Source organism: Cyprinodon tularosa, unplaced genomic scaffold, assembly GCF_016077235.1.
Source record: "Cyprinodon tularosa strain WSP-4 unplaced genomic scaffold, ASM1607723v1 ctg827, whole genome shotgun sequence".
NCBI lineage: Eukaryota > Metazoa > Chordata > Actinopteri > Cyprinodontiformes > Cyprinodontidae > Cyprinodon > Cyprinodon tularosa.
Genome location: NW_024039593.1, coordinates 218,217 through 240,000, shown reverse-complemented (window position 1 = coordinate 240,000; position 21,784 = coordinate 218,217). Strand labels below are relative to the sequence as shown.

The 21,784-nt window shown below is 41.2% G+C and overlaps 1 protein-coding gene and 1 long non-coding RNA gene across 5 annotated transcripts in view; both read right to left on the bottom strand.

The window, feature by feature from the left end:
• Positions 1 to 3,419, bottom strand: part of LOC119774717 — a 4,633-nt gene extending 1,214 nt beyond the window's left edge. The window contains exons 1-2 of the long non-coding RNA XR_005279562.1: positions 735 to 3,419; positions 1 to 579 (exon numbers count right to left, since the gene is read on the bottom strand). The exon at positions 1 to 579 is cut by the window's left edge and continues 1,214 nt beyond it. This is a non-coding gene — a long non-coding RNA (uncharacterized LOC119774717). The remainder of the gene's footprint in view (positions 580 to 734) is intronic.
• A 249-nt stretch (positions 3,420 to 3,668) lies between these two features.
• znf438 (zinc finger protein 438) overlaps positions 3,669 to 21,784 on the bottom strand; it is a 70,926-nt gene continuing 52,810 nt past the window's right edge. For 2 of the 4 annotated variants that reach the window (XM_038272382.1, XM_038272379.1), the window contains 2 exons: positions 5,008 to 6,739; positions 3,669 to 4,921 (listed from right to left, as the gene is read on the bottom strand). In XM_038272382.1, the coding sequence (XP_038128310.1) occupies positions 4,327 to 4,921; positions 5,008 to 6,713 (2,301 nt within the window). In that variant the 5' untranslated portion in view covers positions 6,714 to 6,739 and the 3' untranslated portion in view covers positions 3,669 to 4,326. Of the gene's footprint in view, positions 4,922 to 5,007; positions 6,740 to 17,284; positions 17,409 to 21,784 lie in introns of all 4 variants that reach the window. The other 2 variants (XM_038272381.1, XM_038272380.1) reach the window with 2 other exon arrangements.

The following is a 21,784-nucleotide window of genomic DNA, read 5'->3' as shown; positions in this document are numbered from 1 at the left end:
TAATACACTTTGTTTCCAATAGAAAAAACAAAAATGAATATATTTTGCCGTTTGGCTAGGTTTCAGCTACTGGAACCACCATGTTGTGATGTGGAGGTTTAATAAGCACCCCATCAGTCTTTCAAGGTAGAACATTACGCTAGCTACAACCTCAGTCTTTTCAGGGAAGAACATTACGCTAGCTACAACCTCAGTCCTTTCAGGGCTGAACATTACGCTAGTTAAAACCTCAGACCTTTCGGGGCAGGACATTACGCTAGTTACAACCTCAGTCCTTTCAGGGCTGAACATTACGCTAGTTACAACCTCAGTCCTTTCAAGGCAGAACATTACGCTAGTTAAAACCTCAACCCTTTCAAGGCAGAACATTACGCTAGTTACAACCTCAATCCTTTCAAGGCAGAACATTACGTTAGTTACAACCTCAATCCTTTCAAGGCAGAACATTACGTTAGTTACAACCTCAATCCTTTCAAGGCAGAACATTACGTTAGTTACAACCTCAATCCTTTCAAGGCTGAACATTACGCTAGTTACAACCTCAACCCTTTCAAGGCAGAACATTACGCTAGTTACAACCTCAACCCTTTCAAGGCAGAACATTACGTTAGTTACAACCTCAATCCTTTCAAGGAAGAACATTACGCTAGTTACAACCTCAATCCTTTCAAGGAAGAACATTACGCTAGTTACAACACAATCCTATCAGGAAAGAACATTACACTAGTTACAACCTCAATCCTTTCAAGGCAGAACATTACGTTAGTTACAACCTCAATCCTTTCAAGGAAGAACATTACGCTAGTTACAACCTCAATCCTTTCAAGGAAGAACATTACGCTAGTTACAACCTCAATCCTTTCAAGGAAGAACATTACGCTAGTTACAACCTCAACCCTTTCAAGGCAGAACATTACGTTAGTTACAACCTCAACCCTTTCAAGGAAGAACATTATGCTAGTTACAACCTCAATCCTTTCAAGGAAGAACATTACGCTAGTTACAACACCATCCTATCAAGGAAGAACATTACGCTAGTTACAACCTCAATCCTATCAAGGCAGAACATTAGGCTAGTTACAACCTCAATCCTTTCTAGGTAGAACATTACGCTAGTTACAACCTCAATCCTTTCAAGGCAGAACTTTACGTTAGTTACAACCTCAGTCCTTTCAAGGCAGAACATTACGCTAGCTCGAACCTCAGTCCTTTCAAGGCATAACATTACGCTAGCTACAACCTCGGTCCTTTAAAGGCAGAACATTACGCTAGATACAACCTCAATCCTTTCAAGGCAGAACATTACACTAGTTACAACCTCAGCCCTTTTAAGGCAGAATATTACGCCAGTTACAACCTCAATACTTTTAAGGCAGAACATTAGGCTAGTTACAACCTCAGTCCTTTCAAGGAGGAACATTACGCTAGCTACAACCTCAATCCTTTCAAGGCAGAACATCACGCTAGTTACAACCTCAGTCCTTTCAAGGAGGAACATTACGCTAGCTACAACCTCAATCCTTTCAAGGCAGAATATTATGCTAGTTACAACCTCAATCCTTTCAAGGCAGAACATTACAGTAACCACAAGCTCAGTCCTTTGAAAATATAACATTTTGCTAGCTAGACGAATATTATGCTAGCTACAAACCAGGCCCTTTTAAAGATAGAACAGTATGCTAGCAGCATTTAATTAATCAGCCAATTTTAGTTTATTCTATTCTTAAATCTTCCGCTTTCTAACAACTTAATAGAACAAATTAAAAGTAAAGGCTTATTTTATTCTACATTGGTGCTAGGTCTTAGCAACCAAACCAACAACCAAGACAACATGGACGCCCTTTTCTCACTCAAATAATCAGTATTTAATTTCTTTAGTGGCTCTGTTTTAAATCAAACAATCAACACCACATCTTCCTGCAACTGGCAAAGGAAGCATTTCAGATAACTTCGGAAAGCTCACTTCATTAAATCCCATCCACCCCTGTAAAAATAATAAAAATGATGATGATGAAAAAAAAAAAAAACTCCATCCCTCCAAATTCATTGAAGCAAACATAAATGTTTCAGTGCTGGTTCTGTAATCACCAACCACAAGCATAAATATTCTCTGTAGTAATCTAAAGTACAAAATAGCATATTTTTCTGGATTTAACAACAGTTTCTATTAACTCTACTCAGTCTGGGTGCACGAAACTCCACAGGTGCATACATGAGCTGGCGACAATAGGTAGGCAATCCATTGCGTATTTACTAAACAGTACTCACTTCTACTATCACTATTTTGAATAGACCCTGGCATATCACAGAATACACACACACACACACACACACACACAGGCTTTAATCGACAAGTCAAAAACTCTGAAATACGCCTACAGGGAGTCATACTGATAATTAGCCACATTACGTAGAAACACTTTCAGTTTTTCTTTTTAGGTTTTTTTCCAAAAAGGCCACGAGGACGTCACTTGGTGCTTGCTGTAAAATTATTCCTTTATGGGTCTCCATAGATATTAACCCTTAGACCGCCAGTCTGACCCAAATGAAAGATTTTGTTTCTTTTTTTGTTGCTTGGTCAGAAATATTACCTCAGCCGATTGTACAAACAGTATTTTTTTTTCTCCATCTTTGATGATCTAACGTCAAGAAATGGATAAAAACATCAGCCAGCGTAATAGTAGACGGTATCCCACCTTCGTGTAATTTAAGCGATTTATCTAACCATGCAGATGCTTTAACACACTGTACGTTGTGCTCAATGCTTTTCAAAATGACATCATTTATAAAAAAGGGGGAAAAATGGCCTTAAAGTTCTTGATGAGGCATCAGAATGTTAACAAATCTAGTCCTTTAGCTGAAAGATAAAACAAAAACAGGTTTTTTTGGATTACTCCAAAGAGGGGGAACTCAAGCTTAAAAATAAATAAAATTTGCACGCTTAGATGGATTAAAGTATGGAGTGAATTTTACTATTGTTTTATTTTATTATTATTTTACTAATGTTATTTATTATTGTTCTAGTAAACATGTTTTGTAAATGGAAATTTGAAAAAACAAACAAAAAAAACAATCCAGAAATAATAATTTGAAAACTCCTTATTAGAGAAGGTTTTTAAGAGAAAGTTCTGAGTTTTATCAGATTTTTTCGGGTTTTTTTTTCCCCAAATTAAATTTCTTACAAAAAGTTTTTTATTCACTTTTTGTTTTCCAAGTTATTTATTTCCATTTTCCTATTTTCAGTGTTACAGATTGCATTTTATTCCAATTACATTTTGCTAATCACTTTTTCTTCACATTAAGCCTAGAAGTACGGAAGAGGATTAGGGCCAGTGGGGGAAAAAAAAAAAAAGTTAACTGATTTTTAAATTTTGTTTCAGTTTAGTATCGGAAAAAAGTCAAAATTCTGAGAAAAAAGTCAGAATTCTGACTTTTTTATTGTCAGAATTCAGTCAGAATTTTGAGATTAAAGTCAGAATTCTGCGAAAAAAGTCTAACTTTTTAAAAATCAGTTAACTTTTTTTTTTCCCCCCCCACTGGCCCTAATCCTCTTCCGTATAGAAGAGACGTTCAATCTGGACACGAAAATTTACAAATAAATATGTTGCCGCTAAAACCTAAACAGACCAATAGAGATGCGTCTTTTCCAAAGGGGAAGAGAACAGTATGTTAAAGGCAAAAAATTAAATTAGTAAAAAATCTATCTGAAAATGAGAACTTATTTCTAATTAAATTAGAAAAAATTAAATTTGAGAAAAAAAATGGGGAAATAAACCATCAAAATTTCTCTGAAAACCTTTCGTTATTAAGACGGTTTTAAAAGTCTCATTATTGGATTGCATTTCGCTTTTTAAATTTTCAGGTACAAAACATGTTCCTTGCTCCCAATAACAATGGGAAAAAAATCACTTCTTATTAAAGGGGGATCAAAATAAGAACCTTGATAACTTAACAGTTGTGTCAGATTAAATATTAACCACAGTACAGTTTAAATAAAAGGTAGAAAAAATACTTTAACAGGATATTAAATACCTGTTGAAACAGAACAGTGCAATCAGGAAAAAAAAAAAAGTTAAAACATAATGCTTACAAAACCACATTTTGTACTTTAGAGAGAGAATCTCTGCTGACTTGGAACATCAGGCTTCACTTTTGACTTGACGCCATTATTCTTGTAACTTCTCACGCTATACGTCTAGCGGCGTGAAAGATGAAGCCAGTGTCCAAAAGACATTAGAGAATCTCTCCTTCCCTGTGCTGCTGATTGTTAGGACTGAGTGAGGATGAGGAGACGCTACAGTAAAGGCCTTCGCCCTTTTCGCCTGCTTAATGTGGACTTGGAGCAGGAGTGTCTAGATCCCTGTCCACCTCCGCCTCCTCTAGTCCGGAGTAGGAGCTCAAGGCATCCCACAGGAGGGCAGGTTGCTCACAGTGATGGTGACTCCTCCAGTGCTCGATAATTAGCTCCTTAGTGTCCAGCACCTTGCTGCAAAGCACGCAGTTGAAGGCCTCCCCGGCTGCCAGAACTCCCAAGTCGCTGTCGTTTTCAGGGGAGGACGACCTGGTTTCGCCGCCTGCCTCCCAGTCCCTGACTCGGTGATGGGACATAATGTGCTTCTTGAGTTTGGAGAAAGAAAAAAACTCCTCGTCGCAGCTGCCGCACTTGACCAAGTTTCGCTTCTGGTTGAGCTGGCGCCAATAGTGGGCGGCGTGCTTCACCAGCTCGTTCTCGACCTCCCGCCCGACGGATTGGGCCTTCCCGTCGGGAGCGCGGACGTGGACCTCCTCCCCATGCACGTACAGCAGATGCATCTTCATGTCGGCAAAAGTGGGAGTCTCGGCTTGACAGCGGCCGCATTTTATCTGCAGCTCCACAGGTTCTTCCCGATCCTGTTCGTCTGACGGCTCAGGCGAGATCAGACTGTGAGAAAAAACATAAAAATGCTTATTGAGGCAATCAATCAGCTTCAAGCTAAAGGTCAAAAGGCTCTGTACGATTAATCTCACCCTTCCAAAGACATGTCTTCTTCATGACGACTGATTGATGGCTCTACGGTCAGCACCACTTTGTGGACCTCCCTCAGATGACGGAAGTACACGCCCACATATCCGAAGACCTTATCGCAGAACTCGCAGTGGAGCGATCGGCGCGGCCGTACCTCTGAGTGATGCAGTTTCATGTGGGTGCTGAGGCTGCCTCTGTGGGCGTACGCTTTGCGGCAGAGGGGGCAGATGTAGGGCCGACTGTTGGAGTGGGTGTTCATGTGGTTCTGCAGGTGATGCTTAAACTGGAAACAGCGGCTACAGATGGCGCAGCGGTGGATCGGGCGGCTTCCGATAAACACTTTTGGGTTAGAGCCGGCTCTGAGGTGAAGGGTCACCGGAGCGGGTTGGGGGGAACAGTCCAGCGCCTTAGTTGGGGCAGCAGTGGCCAGTTGGTGACCGAGTAAGAGTTCCTGTTCTTGGCCGTCTGGTGTTACTGGAGGCAAACTCACCAGTTGAGGAACAGTCTCCATAACCAAAATGGGCTTGGGTCGGATACTTCGGTACTTCTTGGAAATATCAACTTCCTTCTGTTTGAAGCCTGGAATGACCGCTGGAGGTTTTTCGGGAAGCCTTCTCCGGAAAAAGGACAAAGACCTCTTCTTTCTGGCTTCAAAGGCTAAGATATCTTCTATCGTCTTTCTCTTCCTCCCTCTCTTCTTGCCAGGGGGTTTCTGGAGGGTAACGGGAACAAGTGAGGGTTTGGTCTGAATAGAGTTTGGCACCGGGTTTGGCCTCAAGACTTCCGGATTCTCCATGTTCTTGTTCACACTGTCCACAGAAGAGGAGACTCCTGCCTGCCCACAGAAGCCTTTTCTATCCTGGGACAAACCCGTGATCTTTGTAGCTGGGATCAGGGAGCTCCTCATTTTAGAATAAGGCAGAATGGGTAGTTTCCCCTTAGGCGGAGAAGGGATAATCTGGACTGCTTTGCTGAAGATAGCTGGTGACAGGACAGTGATACTACTCTGAGGCTGAGCAGGAGTTGGTTTGGATTGGCACAGCCCCAATGTAGGTTTAGTTTCCTCAGGGGCTTTACCTGTGGAGGTTGAGGCAGTTGCTGAATGGTACTGGAGGTTCTGAATAAGGCTAGCCGAAGCAGGTTGCTCATTGCTATCTGTCGTTTGCTCCAACTTTGGACAGAGAAGAGCGTTTTCTGGTAACAGTGCAGAGACGGAGACATCAGAGGTGGCAGAGTCGATCAGAAACACCTTTTCTGGAGGTTCCTTTGTGGTTTCCTTCGTCTCCTCTAGCTTTAGCCTTGGCCCTGCACATGTTCCACTCCCCACCGACTTGGTCTGAGCAAGTATAGGAAAACTGGAGGCAGCTTTTGTATTGGCAGCGACCGGTGATTTCACTTTCTCTGAGGTTTTTTTGTTTCTCGCCGACTGGTATCTGGGAATGGGTAACTTGAGGGTTTTCTGGGTTTGTTGCTGTGGAGTCTGAGAGGAGACAGAAGGGGGGAGTGCGACCAGAGAGAACGTTCCATCTTGGCCTGCTATTTGCATCAGTGCATAGTTTTGAGTGGGTACCAGGATGGACTTGGGGCTAGAGGCGGTGGTGGCCTCGGGTAGAGCAGACAACGGTTGGCAGCACGGGGCCAGAGGGGAGGGTGAAGGCACCACAGCTTGGGCCTTAGGAGCAATGCTCCGGAACTGGAGGCTCTTCATCTGATGGGCTGGATCACTTCAACCAACTGAAACATGTAAAACAAGCAGAAAAGATTCACATCAGGGATGTAACGAACAGCAACAAATGGTAAATGGCATGTACTCATATAGCGCCTTATTTCAAGTCAGGTAACTTGACCAAAGCGCTTTACACTACATTCATTCACCCATTCACGCACACACTGATGGTGGCAAGCTAGATTGTAACCACAGCTGCCCTGTGGCTCACTGACAGAAGTGGGGCTGCCGTACACTGGCGCCACCGGGCCCTCTGACCACCATCAGTAGACAATGCAGGTCAAGTGTCTTGCCCAAGGACGCAACGACAATGAAAGTCGGATTCGGGCTTGAACTGTCAATCCTTCGATATTAGGGCAAACGCCTACATCCAACGCCAAGATTGCATGAGATTCTACAGAGTTTTATTGTTATAAAACTTGCAGCATAATGTATTTGTTAATGTATGGGGATATATTGGGATAAATCTTATTGTGACATGTGGTAAAACAACCCAATTCCTGCCAATTCATACCTCCTTTAGCCATACTGACTAATTCTCGACATTTGACTTGAACTGCTTAGGTTACCTTTTCACATCAACAGTAACGGTCAACATTGCTCCAAGACATAAGACAATATAAAATCTGGTTCACCGAGGTGGTCATGAAAACGTAACGTAATTTACGTAAACGTAAAATAAAAAAAAAAAGAGGAAAGCTTCTTGCTATGATCTATTGAGACATGTCTGTGATGCCAGAAAGGCTGGACATATACAGGAAAGCTTATACTTAGACAGACTTTATTGTCATTTTGTACACAGAGTGTATACAAAAAGAAATTCAATTCAGTACAGCTCTCAAGACATTTACCTTTTTAAAGTGCAGCAGTGATATAATGTAAACATAAGACTGTTCCAGTCTGAAGTGCTGCAGCCTCCACACCACACAGTGACAGAGCTGGTCAGAACGCACTCTATGGTGCTGCTGTAGAAGGTTGTGACCTAAATAAAACCTCCTTTTATCATAGTTATAGTTAGAAATACTTTTATTGTACTCTTTATTAGATCCAGGCTAGATTCAGATAAAGGTTTTCAAGTCCCAAAGCATGGATCGTTGTCCCATGTCTTCACTAGGACTGGGTAAAAAAAAAAAATCGATTTATTCGATTTTGAATCGAATCCTTTAATTTTTTGCAAAATCGATGCCTAGGGAAAGAGATCGATTCCTTTTATAGTGACCCACGTGACGTTCACATCCAAATAAGCCGGAAAGAAGCTCTCAAGATGACTTCAAGCCATATGGCTGCAGATATACCTAATAGGTTGACTGAAGACATTAACAAATGGAGGCTGAGCAGAAAACACCCTGTAGTTTTTACAGACAACGCTGCAAATATGGTTTGAGCAGTGAAGATAATGTCTGCCCTTTTCACGTCTGCTTGCTCGTGTAAGGCTTCACTTTTTCACTTTTCACAAACAAGTTTGCACTTTTAAGACAGTTTTGTTCACATCTCTGTTTAAGCTATCTGATTTACAAGTTTGCACTTTGTGTTTAATGTGATAGGATAAAATAAAATACATGAGTATTTTGTTGAACACAGTTGAACCACTTTCATTATTGTAAAAACAGATCGAATCGAAATTAATTGATTTAGAACTGGACGAATCAAAATCGAGTCGATTCAGGACTTTGGCGAAAATACCCAGCCGTAGTCTTCACCCTCTCTCTCTCCTGACTTAATGTCGTTACAAAATAAAAATTAATACTATGAGTGGCAAAATAGAGAATTGATGACTTTAACAGGAATGGTTTTGAATAGAAAGTAGTTAGGCATCCCTCAAAAGATAACTTTTGGGACACAGATGATTTCTATTGGTCTGTGTTGATGTTTGCAACATTTTTATCTGGAAAAAAAGAAATAAAAAAATATATCAATGTGCAATTTTATGATGAAAGCCCTAAAACGAAAAGGTGACGACGTATTTGAACAAAGACATGGCTGAGCAAACGTGGCTAATATGGTCTCTCAATTTAACATAAAGAACTCTATTTCCTCCACACCCCCGCCATGCTACTGTGTTTTCATCTGAGAGGAAGAAGAAGAATCCTTGTTTGCCCACTCAGCGATTTGCCCACGACCGCCTTACGATGGCCGACTGAATTTCAAACATGTTCGATTTTCTCCCGACCTCACGATTCCTGATCGGGAGGTGGTCGTTAGAGGCTAACCACCCCTCCGTACCCCCTGTATACTACAAGATGCGTGTTAGAAATATTTTATTTATACTCTGTGTTTCATGGGTTGTGTTCTAATGAACCATTATGATGTATAATGTGTGATTCATCTTTTATTAACTCTTGCTTAAGATTGTTACAGATAAAGGTCATGCAACAGACGGGTTGTGAAGGAGGCCTGAACATCCTCTATCACATGTTTCTTCTAAACGTCTCTTCTTGGAACAATTCAATTGTAAAACAACCACATGCTTTGTTTTAATATATGTGCTGATGTTTGAAGTAAGATCCTTTTATTTCCCTTTCCCTTTAGTTAAACCTCAGCTGATGTAATTAGGGACATCCCCTTTTCTTCAATAAATGGCGAGCAGAAAGCTGAAGACTGCAGAGTGGGTTGGAGATTTGTAAACTCCGCAGTCTCCTTCCTACTCTCCTCGCGAGTAACTAAATTAATATGTCTCTGTGCCTTCTTTCTATCCCTGTATGTATGTATGATGTTTTAGGTGCTTAAACCTGATCAGGCTGAAAGTCAGCCTGATCAAAAAATTCTCGCACACCTGAAAAATTGACATGAAATGTGCAAAAAAGCCCAGCTTAATAGAAATAAATAAAATAAAATATGAAACAAAATTAAAATCCAAAAAAAACTTTTAGATTAAGAACTTTTTCAAAGTTTCGTTTCATTTGCAGAAGGTGTTCTTTGCTTGCAACAATAACGGAACACATTTCACTCCATATATTGAATGCTTTCTCATTACTCAGCAAACCGAGCAGGACGGAGGCGTAAAACGCCTCGTCAAAAAGTCCACTGATTTTCACAAGTGTGACAAGCTGTCCTATTATCCATGGGTCTCTGGTCCCACACAGCAAAGTCTCTCTGCCCCAGGCTAAGGACAGACTGCCCTCTTTGATATGTACCCAGCATGCTGCTACAGTGCATGCTGGGGAACCGCAGGGGACTTTTCATGCCACCCCCCTCCACTTCCTTTAACAATCAGCCGGTGAAGCGTGAAAGCTGCCAAAAAGCACCGCCGATGTGGATGTTCTCGTAAATAAAATAAAAAAACCTCTTACTTTATCTCACCTCGTTCGCCAATAACATTTCATGGCTTTCCAGAGGGGGGGGTAGAGGCTTTTCCATGTTGCTCTGCCATGCTGACAGCGGTGATACAGAATACGGTTGAACTCAGCGGGGAAACGGTAACCTCAAAGTGAGGTTTTACACAAGTCTTTATTATCTCAATTGACCGTAGAGTTTCCGTCCATCAATCAAAAGCCACAGGTATGGCTATAAAAACAAGAACGAAATACCCGAAGATTGTATCAACAAGGCATCGTTCTATGAAAAGGAGGGGAAGATTACGGAGGTACACTTCAAAGGGTGTAATTGCCAAATTAAAAAAAAAAAAAAAATAGGCTGAGGTTTTAATTTCAGACCATGTGCGTTTGATTGCGGCATCTGGTCCTGCCAAAGTTCAAGCTGCACGCTGAAACAACAAATCAGCATAAAGAGCAACAATCTGGAGGTGTTACTAAAGGCAAACATTCAAGTAATCATTTCCCAATAAATAAAAGGGATTCTTTTCACTCAAAAGAAGGAGAAGAAAAGAAATGGCGCTCAGGCATATCGTTTAACAGCTGGAAGTATTTCTATGCTGGCAGATTATTTATACAGTACCCTACCGCATTACGACTCCATAAAACCGGGGAGATATTCCTCCTCTGTGCGGACAGTTAATTCTAGTTTGACTGTGACTTTGGCTGAACGTGGAGTGGAATAAAAACCACAGGATGTGTGTTTCTCTGGGCGTTTCATGCAAGTATAGAAAGAGGGATGATGGGCAAAGGCCGTACAAGTTGAATAACACTCCAATGTTAATTTAAACTGTCGGACATTAAGGAATGGAATAATAAGGTGTGTGTGAACAGCTGGAGAAGTCGTCAGCAGGGTCGTAATCCTTTTGTCTCTTTTGGCTCTTGGAAGAAAGTCCAGCTTCAATAAATCTGTCTCATTCTACCGAGGAGAGGATGGATGGTACAGTTCATGGGGTATGACTTGGAGCTTTCTTACCTGAACTAAAATAAAATTAGAATCGTAAGTAGTGGATGGAGAAAAGCGCTCAGCATTTAAACTTTGGGATTGTTTTTGGTGAGAGAAGTGTTTATTTTTGACTAGTAAGGGAACAGATGAATAGAAGTCACTTTATTTTGTTTACCAGGCTGGTATTAGGTTGAAAAACCAGATGTCAAAATGCTATATAGATTTCAGATTTCATAAGATTTCAGAAAGTTTCAGAAACACATTTTTGGTCCGAGTTAACACAAAAGCATCACATCATCTGGATATCTGCACATCCTGATCGCAGAGAGCGCCGGATCGCAGTGATCCCATCGTCACTTTTCAGACAAAATCCCAATCAGTTTCAGACTGCGTTGGCAGCCATCTTTAAATCCTTTTAAACTTTAAATCCTGTCTAGCACTCGGCTAAAGGCTGGTTTATGCTCAGAAACCAAGTCGTTGCAGTTAACGCAGCAGACACTCTGCTGCACCTGTCCAAAACTGTAGGTGAGCGCAGACAGTGCTGCAGACACGAGGCCTCTGATTGGTCAATTTTACATCCGCTCTACACTATGTGTATTTCCTGTTGGCTACCTTACCGGCTTGTTTTGTTTGTATGACCGCCATTGTGGAAAACGACTCGTGAAGATGGACCAGCTAGAAGAGAGAGGTGCTCGAGAACGCTGGGACCCTTTTTCCACCTGGATCTCTGCACTTTTTCGCCCTCATGTCCCTCCGTTGTCGCACAAACATACGTTTTTTTCCCCTCTTCCTCACCGCCTCGGCCGTATCTAGACCCACAGCTAGTTCCTGATTGTCCGTATTGCGATGTGGCGTGGAATAACATAGCGCAGACCAAGCTTCAATATCGGGCATAAATCAAAAATATCTGCTTCACACCTGCGACAGGCTCACTGGGATACACTGCTGCGGGAGTTTAACCAGCACTTAACTACGGTGGCCCTGAAGTGCAAACTGCAACTACAAATCTAAAAGCGCAACTACATTAAGGAAATCGCAACTACATAAAGCAAAGCGCAACTACATTAAGGAAATCGCAACTACATTAAGGAAAACACAATTACATTAACCTACCAGAAAAGGTGGGAAACATGAGACATCGCTGATTGGACGACGGCGCCGTTTGACCCTTGAACCGGAAGTCACTCTGCCTGCTGCGGCTTTTGAAAACATGGATATTGTCGGCGCCCCAAACATAGCTGCCGTTATCCAGGAATTTTTTGAATCAGGACATACGTACGAGGTGATACTGGATATGCTCAAGACTAATCACGAAATTTCAGTTAGTTTGCGTACACTGAAGACACACTTAAGAGAAGCTGGACCGTTCAGACGACGCAACTTCCGGTTCAAGGGTCAAACGGCGCCGTTGTCCAATCAGCGATGTCTCATGTTTCCCACTGGTACCTACCTTTTCCGGTAGGTTAATGTAATTGTGTTTTCCTTAATGTAGTTGCGCTTTGCTTTATGTAGTAGCGATTTCCTTAATGTAGTTGTGCTTTTAGATTTGTAGTTGCAGTTTGCACTTCAGGGCCACCGTACTCAACACTTTTTGATTGGCTGAAGAACTACTATGGGAACTTACAGTCATATTAGTTTACTAACTAAAGTGGCAAAGAGTTTATAGATGCCTTGCAGCCGACTTCACAGACTCGTCAAACGTTTGAAACTAACCACGGCCATATTGAGTACCTGCTCTGGTCCCCTGCGCTTCGAAGATGCCATCCTTAAGTTCTGCTGTCTGGAGTGCCAATAAAAAAGGCGACCTAAATGTTTCTTTTTACTGGTTACCAGAAGGGAATGAACGTGGTGAGGGATCGCCGACGGCAATCAAAAGGGCCGACTGGACGCCAAGTGCAAGTAGCCGTCTACCTAGCACCACAGAGCTAAAGCTAAGCATTCGGTATTAAATATGATGGTGGTAAGGTAGAATGTGTCATCACGTCAGCTATAATTTGGCTGTGTAGGAAGTTACATAAACTGCAGCAGTGAAGAACCTTATGGTGCATTCCTACCACCAACCGGTAAGGAGTGTAACAGCTTCATCCGGGTTTGTAGATTGATACTTGGAAATTGGCAATTCATGGCTCGTAAATTTGTAATTCAAAAGCAACAATTAGTGATTGCTTCATCAGGGTTTGTAGATCCTGCTCACAAATTTTGATTCACAATTGTAAATTTGTGATTCTTCATCGTAAATATGTGATTTGCTCTGGAAGATTTGTGATACATGCTTGTAAATTTTACATTTATTAATGTTTAATGACTTACTAATTCAGACCAGGGGCGGATTTAGGAAGTGTGGGGCTCTAGTTAAAGACAGGCAGGGGGCCCTCTGAATTGAGAAGACAACACAGACCCATTCTACAGATACAGAAATGTTAATAGAATAGACATCCATTATCTGTTCTAGGTTGTGTCCCTCTCTTCTTGTCCCTTTTCTTCTTGTTTTCCTCTCTATGTTTTGTACTCAGCTGACTTTTCATGCTGTCTCTAAAGGAATGAAAGATTTTTTCCAAGCACTAAGCTCACTTAGCTGATTGCTCCTTCCTGTGTTTCCAAAAAGGCCAAAGTAAATAACCCAGTCCTTCTTTTCACTGTAGACAAGCCATGATCTGCTTATCTGTTCTCCATTTTTCATTTGGATGAAATAATAGCTGCATGAATCATGACAGCAGACAAGATAGAGGAGAGCAGGAGGCGGGGTTACCAATCTACTCGCTCTGGAGAGCAGAGTTCGCTGCTTTTAGATGTTGTCTCCAAAGTCTCCAGTAGCAGAAAAAAGTCTCTAGATTTTGCGCTAGGAGCTTTTTAGAAATCAAAGTGCTAGAGGGGTCTGAAAAGTGGCTAAATATAGCGACTAAAGCGCTAATGGCTTTTTACTGAAAGGATTCTAATCAAAAAACATAATTAATGTGCACAATTAAGGAATAGTTGTATTAACCATACATGTAAGCAGAGTTTTATGGGGCCCCCAGGAACTTGGGGCCCTAGGCAGCTGCCTAGTATCCCCTAATGGTAAATCTGCCCCTAATTCAGACACCTACGTATATGTTCTCATTGACACGTGTTTAATCCATAAAAAAATATATATTTTTTAATCGCAATATTGATAAAAAAAAGAAAGAAAAATTAAATGATAATTAAAAAAAAAATCTCAGCCCTAATCCTGTGCGGGTTCTGTAAGATGTTAAAAAGCACTATACAGTTTTACAATCCTGCCTGAAACAGGCGTTAGTGTTCAGAGGCAGAACGGACCACCACTGATCTGCCTTCAAATACTTACCTTTACGTTTCTGAACAAAACATCCGATATGTCTTCAGATGTTTCACTATTCCCATCTGATTGGCAAGAAGGCATCTCAGATCCGGCATGACAAAGTATTTCTGAGAGAAACCGTACTTTCATCTGAGGAAGTCGGCTGTTTCAGACGACGACCGCAATGCATCAAGCTCCATCTACTTGGATCAATCAAAGAACACCATTACAGTCTAAAAACAGGCGGTCTGGGCACCATGTGACCATAATGATCACTGACTGATGGTGTGGGTTCATGTGCTTCCATTAGCCTAATGACCATTTTAATAACTTTCTCCATCCTGTGGTCAGCCAAAGGAAGGAGGACTAACATACAAGTGTTGTGGTCACATGATCCGGTTCATAATGATACAAAAAGAGAGACATGAGAAGCAGAGAAGGTTTCAGTCACAGCAGTGATCCCTTCAACTTCTCAGCCAGGCCGACTGGCTGCTTCTCGTCTTCTCCACCAGACCTCAAAGGTAAATCAACTGACCGGCCGTGTGTTTACAGCACTAAGCTTTAGAGCTGTCCTGTAACCATGCCAACGCGCATTCCTCCACACCGTTTGACCCCTAGGATCAACAGAGACACATCTGTGGGCTCACAAAATCATGTCCAGTCAATTCAATTTAACACCAATTAAGGGCAAACTGCGCCAGAAAGGAAACAGGAAATTTTACTGGAGCTTAATTCAATTGTTTCATCGTAAACATTTTAAACAAATTGGCCTTTTTTTTTTTTCCCTAAAAAAGGTTATTTCCTTCCATTAAGGAAGGTGGGTAAAAATCCAGCTGTGTTTGTGATTCGAGAGGGAAAATGTAACATGGAGCGACAGGGAAAGAATTGCACAGACAGGTCACAGATGCTACTCAATCTGCTGCTCGATTCGAAACGCCAACTGCTCTGATACGCCTGAGGTCAAAGGTCAGAACCAGGGAGAGGCAAAGAGCTGGCTTCTGAAGGAGAGAGGGAGACGTATCGTCAGGTGAGAGGAGGTTAGGGGGAGGGGTTGGAAGGAAGGCAGACCAGGGCTCCACCTGGACCAGAACAGAACGGCGGGTCGTAAACAGCTCAACGCAGACAATGTGCACTCTTCAACCTGGACCCGGGTCACATGAAGCCCTGGTCGAGCCGGGCCTAATGTGCTGATCAGATAAAAACAACGACCCAATTGTCGGTCGGTAATGCAATTCGGTCAGGCTGAACGAGCCTATCCTCTTCGCAACAGCTCCACATTCTGCAGAGGAAAACCATTTATCTGAGTTTATATGAACTGAAACGCATTCCTGGGAGAAACAATGGAAAACTCAGGCTACTTTTGGTTTGTTTGTGTCGTAGCGGGGATTAAAACATTTTGATGTGAAGTGTGTTGAGGGAAAAAACCAAGCAGAGAGGAGAGTCATGTAGGGTTTGTTATCTTCCATGTAGGTGAGAGCAAAGCTCATCTTGGACTCCCAGATAGAGCCGAGGGGGATGGAGGGGGTCTGGAATGAAGCGTGTTGGTGTGTACGCCGAGGACGGAGACGAAAACCCCAGCAGAAGCCAAGCTCCCCCAGGTTTTAGCCCAGATGAAAGGCCAGGATCTGGGCTAGATAAGAGGGGAGATCATTGGGGGGGCTGTGGGGGGGCCGAACCAGCCAGCTGTGAGATGCCATGTCCAGCGGCCATCTTTACCAGCCTTCTTCTCAAATTGGGAAATTAAAAGTTGAAAAAGATGTCTTTTAAAAACAGCGATTCTGAAACCTTTAACTAAATCATTAAATGTACGGAGTGAACTTTGTTACATTATTGTTGCAAAGTAAAAACATGTTTTATTAAATTGAAATAAAAAAAAGCTTTTGTAACAATTGAGGAAAAAGCACAGAAAATAAACTTCTTAATAAAAACAAAACGTTATATTTGTTGTTTTCTAGTTTTTTTCACAAGACTTTTTTTCATTTATTTAAATTTTCTTCAGGTTTTCTTGATTCAAATCAAATATTTTTTATTAAATTGGAGAAATTCTTTTCAAATGTCATCCTTTTGAATATCTCCTGAGATTTCTATAAGAATAATTGAGTTTGTTTGTTTCAAATTGAATTTTAAGATCAAACTCTCTTTACTTCTGAGGATGTAAAACGAAAACTTTCGCAAAAAAAAAAAAAAAAGGATTTTGAAAAAAATTCAACATAAATTCAAAATAAATATTTGAAAAAAATAAAATAAAGTGGAAACATTTCTTCTAAAACCTTTTATAATAAATACTTTTTTTCCACAAATTTCCATTTGGAAAAAAAAGATGTTCTTTGCTTGAAACAATAATGGAATAAAATGCACTCCATATGGACAGATGACGCTGGTTTACTTCCTTTGTTCAACCTGAGCTCAGGTTCATCTTCCTGCATAAGCAGAGCGATTCTGCTCCTCATGCTGTGTATTTAGAAGTGTGTGTGTGCGTTTGGACATCCGTCCGTGTGTTTTCGTGTGGCGGAGCAGGGTGTGGAGCGAAAAGCGGTCATGAGGAAAATGAAATCAGTGTTTTGCAGAGCCTCTCGTTTCATCCCCGGGCCCCTGAACGAGTTAACAGCCTCACACAAATGCCAGGCGATTCAGTAACATCCAGCTGCTCCGTTTTACTTTTCCACCCCACAGTGAAAGGTGTTGCAGAAGGGACATTAGAGAACCATATGCTATTTGGGGAAAACGAACAGCCACACACACAGGTTTGCATTTCTTCCCTGATTTAAAGCCTGTTTATGTTCGTTCATTTGCACGTACCTAACCCTTACCTCAAAATGACATCTCTTACCACCCAGACTATACCGTCAGCAACATATAAACGTTTTAATTTCTTCACATTCTGACAAATTAGTTTTCATGGATATTATCTTTTTTTTTTCTTAGCATTTAAGCTAGGCCACAATAATTATTACAATTTACACTTTTTTGTGACAATGACCATATTAAAAAAATGTGCCTTTCCTACCACTTTTGGCTTCATACATCCGTCATGGTTGTTGGTTTAAGCCATGTGCGTTCCCCTTGTGGTATTTTGTCCATAATGTAGCTCCATATAGGGTTGTAATCTAACAAAACTTGTTCTGCAAAAACAAAAACAACAAAAAAACTCAGACATAAAAACTATGTAGCCGTCAAATGTTTGAAACTAAATCTAGAGTTTCCTGTTGCTATATTAGATGTGCTTGTTTTCAGCTCCATGTTATCTCCTTATTAGCCTGGGTGCCATTCCGAACTTAGTCCCGCCCACAACGTTTGAGGTCGGGAAGTTTGGTCTGGCATTGCTCAATAGTAGCGCGAGTATGCTAGCACAATATCTGGCGGGCCAATCAAATTGTCAGGGCGGGCTTTATACGATGATGGACAGATGATCAACAGCAACGTAATCAACCATGTGACCAAAGCGCGCTTGGGTGACAACAACAATGGCTGCCGCTGGAGAGTTGAGGTGAGTAGATTCTGCTATTAGGTCTGTTCTAGAAGATATCGACAGCAAATTAATTTTAAAAGAGGAACAGAGAAACGCGATCAAGGCTCATCTTCTTATTCTAGGCGTGCAACTGCACGCTTTGATTTTTGTTGACAACAACTATGCCTCGCTTAACATACGTCACGCGCTCCGTTGCTCTAATTGGTTGTAGGTCTATCCAATTGAATGCAGAGGCATTTTTTTTCCTGGTTTGTTCGAAACACGCCCCATAATCACAGCTCTATGGAGCAGCATCAGACTCATATTCTGACTAGAATTGAGTAGGACTACGTCAGGCTATCTCCCTATAGCATTAAACCTCGTCCCGTAGGTCACATTGAGTAAAACAAACACCTTCTCTAAACATTTTAAACATGTCCGATTCTCTTCTCCCCACCCTCACATTCTGAAACATCATTGTTCCAAACATGACTGACATGAGTTGACATGATCCAAACAGGAAGAGCTTTAAAACCATGGGCAGGACTTTTTTTTTTTGGTTACCATGGCGGCACTTCAAGACCAGCTCCTCTCGACAATTTCACTAAATATACCTCTTAAAACGATATAAACTGGACACTGGACCCGCATCAATGGTCACAACTGACCGTTTGGGGAGCTGCGGACGGATGTCGGCGAGGCGGCGGCGTAAAATAACGGACGGAGGAAGAGATGTGCAAGATGGAGAAAGCGAAGCTGCAGAGGGGGGCTAACTGCAAAGTTAAAGAAAAATCCAGACAGACCCCCGCTTCCATCAATCCTGCGTTCCAAGGGGGCTACCACCTTTACAACATCATGATCATCGTCCTCTTCCTCCCCTGAGCCAGGAGAAGCGAGCACTTCAGGAGCTGGAGGCAGTAGTAGCAGCTCAACAACAACTGCTGCTTACTTTATCAAGGCTGCACTTTAAGAAATTGTCTAGAGCTGTTCTAAACGAAATTTCTTTTTGTCTACACTTGTATATACAAAATGACTAAATAAATTCTGGTGTTTATATGGACCTTAGAAAAATGTATAATAATAACGAAATAGTGAGGAGTTAAAAGATAAACAATAAACTACTGTAAAGTGTTTTAACAATATAAAAATTGTGCACAATAACCAATATACAGCTTTGGACATTTTTGCAGTAATGGATATTTGAAAATAGCAGCAACATCAGAGATGTGCAAAATGACAGCAGCATGTTATTTAACTGACTAAGGCAAAATCTGAGTGAATTTACAACTTATCGAGGTTGTTGGGAACAGTGGAGGTTATAAAGTCTTACAGCTGCTTTTTGTGTCTCTTCTTCTGTCTCCTTGAACCCCAGTCGGCCTCAGCAGATGGCCGCTCACACTGAGCCTGGTTCTGCTGGAGGTTTCTTCCTGTTAAAAGGGAGTTTTTCCTCTCTACTGTCGCTACAAGCATGCTTAGTGTGAGGGATTGCTGAAGAGTCAATGAGTCGATGCAATCAACTGGTTTTCCTTAGATAGAAAACTTTGAATCAATTTGACTGGATGGTGACATGTTGTGAATTGGCACTATAGAAATAAACTGAATTGAATCTGTGATAACTAGGGATGCACGATATAATCGGCCCCCTATCGGTATCGGCCTTAAAACTGAATATCGGACATCGGCCACCCCACCGATATTTAACACGATATTTGATCAACTTCTGAGTTTCTAAAGTCTAAAAAAAATAAAAATTCTACTTCTTCTTCCTCAAAAAATTCTTTTTTACAGACTTAAAAACTTCTAAAGACGAGGGAAAAAATATTGATACATTAAAATATCCCAATATCTTCATATGATGATATATTGCCATTTAAAAACACCATATCAATCTCTTTTACTAATGAAATATTGCTATATGTCATCGTTATGCTACGAAATCCCCCGAAATTCACGAAATGTTTCCATATTTTTATATGTTGATATATTGACGCGGTATCGATCTATTTTACTAACAAAATCTCACAAGAATTTGCAAAATATCACGAGAGTTTGTAACAGAACGATGACATTTCACGAGATTTTGAAAGTAAAATAGATCGATACCGCGTTTTTAAAAATCAATTTGATATCAGCATATGAAAATATATTTGAGTATATTATTTTTCAAAGTGTCAGAAATGGATAACAAAACTGCTATTTTCAATGACTACTTATTTTTGTCCAGCTTTAACATCGGTATCGATATCGGTTATCGGCTACATGAGTTTTAAAATATCGGCATATCGGATATCGGCCACAATCCCAATATCGTGCATCCCTAGTAATAACGCTCCCTGGTGCATTTATGATGCAACAGTCTGTCACTGAAGGAGCTCTCCAGTTCAGCACCAGCTTCATGCATGGGGTGCATCCCTTTTAATCATCCCTTTTAATCTTTTAGTTTAGAAACAAAAGGATCTTTTAGATCCTTTTGTTTCCCTCCAACAGAAGATGGCTCAATGTCTGTTCCCTGGATGTTCACCGCTGTCGGAGGCGAACTTTAACATTGTTTCTTATTCTGTAATTCAGAATTTATACCTGGCCTCAAGTTGAGGTATATATTGAGATAGATCTGCTTGTCTGATAGATATAGGCTCATACTGTTTATTATTACACTTTTTTTTCCAGTAAAAATGTCATCTTGAAAGCCTACAATATAAGAACATTTATTTTAATGGTCCAATAAATGGCAAAATACATATACATGTTGAAGAACTCCATTTCACACCAAAATATCTGCATCATCAACATACAGGTGCTGGTCATAAAATTAGAATATCATGAAAAAGTAGATTGATTTCAGTAATTCCATTTAAAAAGTGAAACTTGTATATTATATTCATACATTACATACAAACTCATATATTTCAGATGTTTATTTTGTTTAATTTTGATGATTACAAATGACAACAAATGAAAATCTCAAATTCATCATATCAGAAAATTAGAATATTGTGAAAAGGTTCAAAATTGATGGCCCCTGGTGCCACACTCTAATCAGCTAATTAACTCAAACCACCTGCAAAAGCCTTTAAATGGTCTTTCAGTCTAGTTCTATAGGCTACACAATCATGGGGAAGACTGCTGACTTGACAGTTGTCCAAAAGACGACCATCGACACCTTGCACAAGGAGGGCAAGACACAAAAGGTCATCGCTAAAGAGGCTGGCTGTTCACAGAGCTCAGTGTCCAAGCACATTAATAGAGAGGCGAAGGGAAGGAAAAGATGTGGTCGAAAAAAGTGTACAAGCAAGAGAGATAACCGCACCCTGGAGAGGATTGTGAAACAAAACCCATTCAAAAATGTGGGGGAGATTCACAAAGAGTGGACTGCAGCTGGAGTGAGTGCTTCAAGAACCACCACACACAGACGTATGAAAGACATGGGTTTCTGCTGTCGCATTCCTTGTGTCAAGCCACTCTTGAACCACAGACAGCGTCAGAAGCGTCTAAAGAGAAACAGGACTGGACTGCTGGTGAGTGGTCCAAAGTCATGTTCTCTGATGAAAGTAAATTTTGCATTTCCTTTGGAAATCAAGGTCCCAGAGTCTGGAGGAAAAGAAGAGAGGCACTTCATCCACGTTGCTTGAAGTCCAGTGTAAAGTTTCCACAGTCAGTGATGGTTTGGGGTGCCATGTCATCTGCTGGTGTTGGTCCATTGTGTTTTCTGAGGTCCAGGGTCAACGCAGCCACATACCAGGAAGTTTTAGAGCACTTCATGCTTCCTGCAGCTGACCAACTTTTTGGAGATGCAGATTTCATTTTCCAACAGGACTTGGCACCTGCACACAGTGCCAAAGCTACCAGTACCTGGTTGAAGGACCATGGTATCCCTGTTCTTAATTGGCCAGCAAACTCTCCTGACCTTAACCCCATAGAAAATCTATGGGGTATTGTGAAGAAGAAGATGCAATACACCAGACCCAACAATTCAGAAGAGCTAAAAGCCACTATTAGAGCAACCTGGGCTATCATAACACCTGAGCAGTGCCACAGACTGATCGACTCCAT